Source organism: Amyelois transitella, chromosome Z (assembly GCF_032362555.1).
Source record: "Amyelois transitella isolate CPQ chromosome Z, ilAmyTran1.1, whole genome shotgun sequence".
Taxonomy (NCBI): Eukaryota; Metazoa; Arthropoda; class Insecta; order Lepidoptera; family Pyralidae; genus Amyelois; species Amyelois transitella.
The window spans coordinates 2893380-2903661 of record NC_083535.1 but is presented as its reverse complement, the minus strand read 5'-3'; the positions used below and the strand labels follow the sequence as shown (position 1 = coordinate 2903661).

General features: G+C 35.3%; 1 protein-coding gene across 1 annotated transcript; it reads right to left on the bottom strand.

The window, feature by feature from the left end:
* Positions 1-241: 241 nt before the first annotated feature.
* On the bottom strand, positions 242-8405 carry LOC106130545 (ATP synthase subunit gamma, mitochondrial-like). The gene is made up of 5 exons (XM_013329400.2): positions 8314-8405; positions 7738-7952; positions 4453-4616; positions 3723-3887; positions 242-508 (listed from the first exon to the last, which is right to left on the bottom strand). The coding sequence occupies exons 1-5, from the start codon at positions 8403-8405 to the stop codon at positions 242-244; spliced, it is 903 nt and encodes a 300-aa protein (XP_013184854.2).
* Positions 8406-10282: the final 1877 nt, after the last annotated feature.

The window sequence follows — 10282 nt, the reverse complement described above, 5'->3', positions numbered from 1 at the left end:
TGTATTCTAGTACATTGAACCTTCGCCTTGGAAATACTAAAATCAATAACGAGTCTTGTCAAGTATTGCTACTTGTATTTACTTGCAACCTGATTGTTTCAAGACGGACTGGGTTACGACCCATCTAATGGATAGCAGCTGCTGTAATTTAGTACTAAGCCGCGTAAAACTGTGCAACCAATTTCTCGTGACGTCAAATCAATTTGAACATCAAAGTACCTAATTGTTCATCAAAATTAACCTATTTGAGGGCGGCAGCTCCAGATATGATCTCTATCAGTTCCCTGGTGATCACTGCCTGTCTCGTGCGGTTGAAGAGTAGTGTTAGTTTCCTAATCATTTCTGCGGCGTTCTTCGTCGCGTTGTCCATAGCGGCCATCCTTGCTGACTGTTCGGATGCTGCGCTTTCTTTCAGCGCGTAGTACAACAGCGCAGCGAGTGTCCATTCAGCGTAGCATTCTAGCTGGTCGTCGTCGACGTCGTCGAAAGCGTTCATGTTGGGTGCCGCCTGTGGAAATATAAGGATACGGTATACACAAATATACAGCTTAGCTGCGCTTTCCTTCAGCGCATAGTGTGGCAACGCAGCGAGTGTCCATTCAGCGTAGCATTCTAGCGTAGCGTATAAAGATTCTATTCCATTCTATTATAGCTGATCGTCGTCAAAAGCGTTCATATTGAGTATTGCGTGTGGAAATATTAGGATACGTTACACAAAAAGGTTGTCTATAGGGGTATATATTTGTGTTCATGAGTTGTTGGTATATAAATACGAGTAAAATCACTTTACACGTACTTAAATAATGATAAGTTTCAGTTGGCTCTTGTTATTCCGCAAGGGATAAAGACGTATCTATGTGCGTAAGTAAAAGTTTTATCTTTGCCTTTGCATTTTTTTTAATTTGTGATGAATGGTCTGTAATGTCGTGGCATTTCATATAAAAAAAAAGTAAGTAAAAAGGTAAATCATTACAACGGAAGAGACACGTGTAAATAAAAGTTGATCTTTCTGATTAATATTTACGACATGGGATGGGAAAGCACGTTAGTCAAAGAATAAAAATAAAAATTAAAGTTGATGCTTTTCACCCGTGGCTTAGTATATAACATTATTATTATTTTTCTTTCCTATTTAATAAAAAAATAAAAAATATAAAAAATAGACACTACATTTCTTTATATATGTATTGATTTTATCATACATAACATTAATAATCCTTGCTTGCATGCTTGGCTTCGGACGCGCCATGGCTGTAAATTTAAATATATCACGTCTATATCACTTACGGGGTAGATAGCCAGATAATTGAGATTCAAATTGGGACAGGTTGCTATCCCAAGCTTATAAGCCTTTTTCTGGATTGGCTTTTACGAGTTTTTATTTTAAATTTAAAGTCCGGCGGCACATATGCTTTTATAACTTAAAGAAAAGATTTTTATACGTAGCTTTATTAATTAATAAGAGTATTGAACTACTATTTCCTCAATATATTCCTTAATAAGAATATAAAGTAGGAAAATTACAGCGAGATAGGACAGAGATACCTATTTCTGTGACATTCTTTAAGATGAGAAAATAAACTTGAATATTTAATACTACCAAACATTCAAGTATGGATGCAAATTAAGAGAAGATGAATAACCAAACAATACCTACCTACATTAGTCACCTACATTTAGTCACCTCTGTATCCCCTGTGGGATAGACAGAACCAACGGTTTTCAAAAGGCTGATAGGCCACATTCAGTAAACGAAAGAATTGACATTCAAATAGTGATAGGTTGCAAGCCCATCGCATAAAAAAGAATTCCAAATTTCTAAGCATATCCCTTAGTCACCTTTTACGACATCCATGGGAAAGAGATGGAGTGGGCCTATTCTTTTTTGTATTGGTGCTGGGGGCCACACGACATATCCCTACCTATTTCATACATTTACCGCGGATGATTAAATTGGCGGCAAAAAGATGAGTGAGCCAAATAAGTAATAAAAGAAAACATATTAAAATAAAACCAAAAAAGGGTGATCTAAGTTTCTATAGCAGTGGGGTTGAGACCGTATCTCGTTTAGGTTCGCGCATTTTTTTTTTTTTTTTTTTTCCAATATATATATATACGTGGAACATGTACGATGTCAGGTGAGTTCTATAGTCACATTAGTCGTCAAGGAATTTGAACAGCTCCTCGAGTGACTGCCTTACTGTGTAGAAACGGATCACCCGACATACTAACAGAAAAATATTTGTTAAATATTCAAAACGGTCAAAAATATTGAAAGCGCGATTTAGGCTTTCATATTTTTTTTTTGATTTTTGGCAAAATTGATGATTTCAGTTTATGTTGACTAATGTTTATTTCTTGACTTATTAACGAGTAAAAGATCGATATAAACTTGTTTACATTTATATTTTTAAATCAACCGACTTCAAAAGGAAGAAGGAATCAGACTGTTAACTATAACCGCTTATCTTAAAATTATTTGTTTGAAAGAAAAAATTTTTTTTTAATCAATTCGTATTTTATCCTTAATTTATTAAGTAACAGAAGAACAGTTAAAAAATGTGTCTTTACATAGAATTAATTTAAAAAAACCTTTCGTTTAGCACCCGCTAATTATAATTTAGATTGAAATTATGTACTTTTAGCAAATGTTGTTCAGCCCATAGAGCATTTTCTGATAAGGGATATTTAATTTTACGCCATCTTTTAGTAGATGAATAATCTGGGACTTTTGATATTTCTACCTACAATCATAGTGACTACTTTATTTTTAACCTACCTACCGTCGTGTTGAGTAGTTTTGAAGTTTTAACATACCAGACAAACTGACAGTCAGGCAAAAAACATCCAAAAATTGTTTATTTGGTTACTGTTACGTTTCTTTCCAGTTTTCTTTTTTAAAATATTAAAAACACAGACACTACATTTTTATGTCTTTATATAATATGGTTTAATTTAATTCGTAGGACTAACAGTTATAAGGAACAATGCAATATCTGAAAAAAGCTAAAAAAAAATTAAGAGAACTAAAATTAAACTGAAATGTAGGAACCCTTCAACCATGCTTTGGAAATAGGATTAATTAACAGTACTTGCTTTGGATAGAATTGAATTAGGTTCGATTGTGCCAATTATTTTGATACCTAATAATTAAATTTTAAAAATGAAATTTTCAATAAATTGAGAAATAGAATTTTTATTGCAAAAAAACTTGTGAACAGCGCCATCTTTAGTGATCGATAGGAACTAAAATTTATCTGTGAATGTCCGCTGTTACGTTGTTACTTACTTGATTTTTTTTTGGATTCTATAGCAAATTCGGAATGGAAAAAACGGAACTCGTCCGTCAGTATGTTTCAACCATTTTTTTCTGGAGTATACTAGACTATGGTTGAAAATTGAATACATCTAGTATTCAATGAGTCGCTTTAAACTAGGCAGTTTATTTAGAACTAGCGACCCGACCCGGCCTCGAACGGGTAGCATTAACAGATATAAACCTTCCTCAGAAAACCCTCTTTCCAACATTTCAAACAGGAAAAAAATCCGTTCACAACTTTTCGAGATTAGCACATGCATACAGACAAATAAAATAGGGGGAGTTTACTTCATAATATGTAGTGACAGTGATAGTGAAATGATTATATAGTAGCCTAGCACTAATGTAACCATATTTTCAACGACATTTAAATATAAGGAAACCAAACAATATTTGAACACACCTCGATCTTGAATTTATTGAAGACCGGTACTATAGTCATCTCGTACTTGACTGGGGAGAAGTATTTGTTATAATAGATCTCTCCGGAATCGTACATGTAGCCAGAGTCTGTGATGTGGGCCGCGATCACCGACGCGTCCGCAAACACTGGGGCTATCCGCCCGATCTGTAATAATTAATTAAATCCAGGTAACAAAAACCCATTAAACGATATACCAGACGCTAGTATGAGCCTGCTGTTACGCCTACAAGTTTTGTTGCAGCAATTTGTTCTTATGTAGTTAAAATGAATTTCCATCCATAAAACATTTCAGTTTAACTTGTAGCTTTAGGCATGTGCTGTATAGTTCAGTACAATCCGGTTCACAAGTTGACCTAAAATGGCGGCGGTGTACGAAGGTTTCACATTCGCCGGCAACCGCGAGACGAATTTGAATAATGTTTACGTGGCTTCTTTTTTTCATGGAATATTTACGGAAGATTGAAAAAAGGGAAATTTCAATTTAAATTTTAACAGAGGCAACATTAGACATTCTTGACACCGGCGAGCATGTTGTCTTATCACCATATGTGCGCCAGGCAATCGGGCGTGATTTATCTCCCACGCAGACCAACTTCTAGTTAGGTTATACCTGTACGCTTGCCTTTCCGCCATCTTGCGACGTAGGTATACGACGCGGTGATTCGCTGTCACCACCTAACCCTACGGTATTAGAAAGGCATAAACCTACATCCTTGACGCTGGCGAGCATGTTATCAGCGTAGGTGCGCCGGAGCATCGTGCGTGATTTATCCCCCACGCAGACCAACTTGTGGTTGGGCCCGTCCGCCTGCCGTGCTGCCATCTCGCGGCGAATACGGCGCGCCACTCCGCTGTGGACGCCACCGCACAGTCCTGTTGTAGTATTCAAAATATCGGGTAATATTTCTGGCCTGATGGGCGTGTTCTAATTCCAAATGGAGGCCTTACCGCCATCCTCAATGTCCTGACCTTAACAGAATTTTGCTATCTATGTGAAAACTTATCAATGACCTGAGTAGGTGTAATAAACTGCAAAATGTAGGTATACTTAGGACAAATATAGGACTTAGTGAAGATTAACTCTGACCAAGTAGCATCAAATCCGGTCCTACAGAATATTTATATTATCAAAATTCTCTTGGCATTTTCTCAATCGTCATAATGGCTCTTTTAATTGGATCGCGGTGGTTTTATTCGGATATGTCGTGAACGATAATTTTATCTTGCACTTGTTTAACAACATTATGCTTACATAGATAAAACTATGTCAGGTCGCCACGAGCTGTTTTCAATTAGTTTCACTGGAAACTGTAAGAGTATGACTATATTTCGTCATATTATTACTGGTAAGTCTGCGTTGTATTAATTTTTTACGTCAGTTTTTATATATACCTACTTAAAACCTTGTATAAAAAATGACGTAAAAAGATATGTCCAAACACAAACGCATTGTTATTGTCATACAGATACAGGCAACAAAATAATAATATTTTGTCAGCTGACAATAGTAAGTTATCAGCGATACCTACGATACGAGAGAAAATAAGCAAGTGTACTACTTTTCATCATCATTAAAGGATTCTTATTGAAGAAGTGGCAATCATATTTAGGATTGCGTGGTCATAGGTGATGAGTTAGGTTTTGCGCGAAACGACCCCCGTCCCGTGCCACAGCCATCACCTTGTTAAGGAAACATATTCCGATTATGTTTAGGTATACATAGTTGCCTGAATGTTCAAGTTTTCTCACGATATCTTTTTCGACTAAGGGATAGGCTTATAAACTTGGCATTCTTTTTTTAGGCGATGGGCTAGCAACCTGTCACTATTTGAATCTCAATTCTATCACAGCTGAAGGTAGCCTATCAGTCTTTTCTAAACTGTTGGCTCTGTCTACGCCGCAAGAGATATAGACGTGACTACTTGTATGTGTGTCTTTTCTCGTAAGGATTCTTTATACATTCCCCTTTTTTGATTTGCGTAACAAAATTAAAAAAGTTCAGAGTGTTAATCTTTCCACCCAGCAATGATAAATCTATCTACAAATTAAACTAAATAACTACCTTACTCAATGTAAACATGTGATGTATGTGAGAAAGGAAAATTGGATTAAGTATTTAGAATTTATTATAGAATACTGATTATCTTACCCTGCTGAAGGCTATTGAAATACCGACCAGTATCTAAAGTAGTCACATGTATAATATCTTGTGTATTTGTCAGAAATTTTCACAGGAGCGAAGCCGCGGACAATACCTATATTATACTGTCTTTAACTATAAACGCTTTCGTAAATTTTGACGCTGGTCTGTCAATCTGAGACTTTTCTATCCTAATTTGTCAATATTACATAGGTACAAGTACTAAATGTACAAATTCGGGTAGAACTTATAATTTTACCCCCAACTTTCTTCCTTAATTTTTTTTTTAAGATATTTTTTTCATCAAAACCTATGCTTTAAAATTCGATTCTTCCCAATAGAATTCATATCGTAAAGTTGAGTTAACAGATAATCAACAACACACAATATTAACAGTGAAAAAAATTACCCATTACCCATTAGGTACTCATCTTCAAACATAGTCGGGCAAATCCAGGGTTAAGGTTTGCAAAACATGATGATAAAAATGTGCTTAAACGAACAACATCCAAGCTGTACGTACGTATTCGCCAGCAGTATCACCGCTAATAGATTTATACTGTGACCTTCTTATTGATAACTTGGTTTAATAATGTGATTTTGCCACACGTAGCACATTAAAAGCATAGATAAAATGAATTACGTAGCGTTTTGTTTGTGCGTGAAGTTATTAGATGATGATGAGTTATTGCTTATGTCCTAATGGTTACCATCAGTAGCTGGGGATTGAATCTGAAACTTTAGATCCCCAATTACAAGGAAAATGTTAATTCAGAATGATCAATCCCGGTTATATCCTTACCTCTCTAAAGAAGCACCCGTAATGTGCATTTTGATTTTTGACCATGTACCTATCTGTATTAGGTAGGTCAGGTTTTTACACGATGCGACTCGCGTCTGACCTTCGTTACATTTGCAGGGGACCATAACCATGCCTTTGTTGCCTTTCACAACATCCATGGAAATATTTTAAAATGTCGGAAAACACAATTAACAATATATAAAAAAAGAAGTAATTTAGAACGAGAACTAGAGGCCCGAGTCCAAAACAGTGGTCGGATCAGATCTCTGACAGATTGGGAAAAGCAATCAGCGATGCTACAAGCGTCGTATCGCAACCGATGGAAACAGTTGGTTGACAAATTCAGGAGTCACGATACTCAGAAATCAGTTACCATTCAAGATGAGAGGGACACGAGTACGTAACAAGTGCCGTCTGAATACTTTATCTTTCCCTGCCTTGAGCTGTTCCATTTTTGTTGACATTGACACCAATCGCGAGTCACAATGTTGTAATGCAAATATAAAAATATGACTTATTGTTGTGGCGTGTCCAGATCCTTGAAACTTATAGGCATAAGTTTTTACAAAACATACACGTAGGTAGGTACGTGTTTGAGAACGAGCTTTACATGAACTAATTAATTCTAGTTAAAATATGCCAGTCGAAGAGTGCCCTTTTTGAAAGCCGGCCCTTGCGATCCCAGCAGGACTTATATAATAAATACATCACGTCTTTATCCCGTAAAGAATAGAAGTCCACTTTCAGGTGGCTTCATAATGGAATTGAGATTCACATAGAATTTCAACCAGAAGCTTAACCCTAGACTAAATTATACAATCTTCGCCGGGAAAGAAGAAGCTGGCTTTTTTCGCGAGCACAGCAGATTAATAATACTTAGATACCAAAATACTTATTCTATATGAAATTTTTAGAATAATTTCAACTCGATTGTTTGAACATATCTTGCTTATTTACTTTTTACGCCATGATGAGACATATCATAGCGAATATTCCATCATAAAATTTTATTGAACTTCATATTGAAATGAATACATTTTGTGTAAACATACCTCTGTCAGACGTCATAGCAATATAAAGCCTCCTAATTTTCTTTTCATCTTTTTCTTCAATTTTCTCCGGAGCCACTGGTTCAGGGGGTGCATCCTTGGCGTCTCCTTTCTTCGCGTCTACGGCACCTTTGACTAAATGACTGGACTCGTAGAACTTTCGAGGTCCGTACCCAAAGGGTCGCGCCGCTTGGAGCTCTCGTTCAGCTTTTGTGAATCTAAAGATTGGTTTATGACAAAAACACACAGTTATATGGCCTATCAGACTTTTCAAAATAGATCCCAGACTCTGATACCTACAGCTCCTTTGATGACCGAGCGGCGAAGCGAGTGTTCTCGACCACTAACTACCAATCTACTTGGGGCGAAAATGCATTTTTGTATGTATGTATCTTTGGTCCGTTTTTGATAAAATTCAAAATCGGTTAAGTAGTTTTTAAGATATTCACAATTTTGGAAAATAATTAAGAGATCGCGAGGTGTATGTTATTGTCGAACAACTACATTACTTTCGTCAGCATAAGATTTTAATGCCAAAACAAACTTGGGTATGATAAAGAATCCTTCAAAATAACATACTTGCTGGCTGACACCATCTTCATGGTTTTGGTAATTTTTTGGATGTTCTTGATCGACTTGAGCCGTAGGGAAACCTGTTTTAACTGTACCATTGTAGAATTTTATAATTTTTTCCAATACATGAAATTACCATTTGTCCTGGTCAAATTATCGCATGAATAAATTCATGTCAATCGTATGTCAATTGTAGGTATATAGGTTGACTTACATTGTCAATAATGAAATCCGTGGACTATAAAAAATACTCGGAGCTATTAATATATTAAACATTAGTGTCGAAATGAAACGACTGAAACTGAAACCTTTTTTTTGTCTTATTTATATACCTATAGTATTTCAATTTTAATATTATCAATAATATTAAAGCTTTGTTTGATGGCAAATAAAAAAAATATTGGCAATTTTTCAATGGGTCTTTAATTTAGGAGCTATATTTTGCTTTATGCTGTTCAAAAATCAAAAGACAATACAAACGCCAAGAAAGAACTATAAGTAGCGTATATAATTAAGGTACGGAATCCTTTCTACACAAGTTAACTCGCTCTTGACCAGTTATAAGCGCGATCTTTATAAAGCAAGACTACAGGAAACAAATAATTAATAGGTATCCAGTTACCTACTTTAATCGGAAATCTAGTTTATAATTGAACCTAGTCATTATTTTTACAATCGAGCCTTGCATTTTTCGCTCAAACGAGTTAGTGACTGGTCCTACATACAGTTCAGCTCAGGTATGTCTCAGTCGGACATTGGTTTTTATTTTTATCATAATGCATTGTGTTGTTTTTTCTTGTATTATTCCTTGCCAAAAATAATAAATAAGTAAAAATGTTAATTTGGAAGGTACTTAATAAAAAAGAGCACTAGGGTCCTAAATTGATAACAAAACCAATTTGATTAAAACAAAATTTGAACAAATTTTTTTTGTCTGTCTGTTTTTTGCAACTATACTCAAAAACTAAAAATTAAACTTGTAATTATATTTGTACCTTTTGTATCCCGCCATACTGGGTGTTTTTAATATCCCATTTTTGTGCTTTTAATATTTTTAACTATACCAAACAATTAGAGAGTTAGCGTTCTTCAACTATGTGGTATATTTCGCTGTTTATAAACTTATCATATTATTTTATAATATTCCGCTGTTTACATTACAAAAAGTGCCCCAAAAATATTTGGTAACAATCTATGCAATCTACCTTCATAACTTACAAAGATAAAAGAGGAAACCGATTTAAACTCTAGTAAGTTTCATGTGACCTAAAGGTGCACTAATACCAGTAGGTTTCCAAGATTCAGGGTATTTTGGTTAAATAAAAAAAATCCGCAAATTTCCAATTAACGGGATTTTTCGTTTTATGCAAGCGGAGCCGTAGCGCAATTTTATTTATTATATATAAATTTAAGGAAGTGACACCAAGATGTGCAAGATCGATTGATACGCCAAGATAAGTAGGTAACAGGAAAACTGATTGCAAAACTTGCTCCTATAAAGAGCGGCCAGTTGTTGCTAATAACTTGACTTGTGACTTTGCGCGGAAGTTATAACCAAGAAATGTTAATTTGCTCCCTTTTACAATTTCTTAGAACCCAGATATTGCTTATAGCACACTTCGAGATATACTAAAAAGATGATAGTTTACTTTTGTGTCTCTAATCTTTCTGCTTTTGATGTTTAACTTTAATTATTATGTACCTACATCCGTGTGGTTCCTGGCACGAATGGAAAAAAGGAACTACTCCATGTCTTTCCAATGGATGTTGTTTAAAAGGCGATTAAGGGATGAGCTTTTAAAGTTGGGATATTTCTTTAAGTCGATGGGCTAGCAACCTGTCACTATTAGAATCTCGATTCTATCACCAAGTAACGGTAAAGGAAGTGCGTGATTATATGCATGTATCCGAAGACCATTGAGTATTGAATAAGCTATTATATTATTTGTTTTCATCTAGGTACTTAAATTAGTAA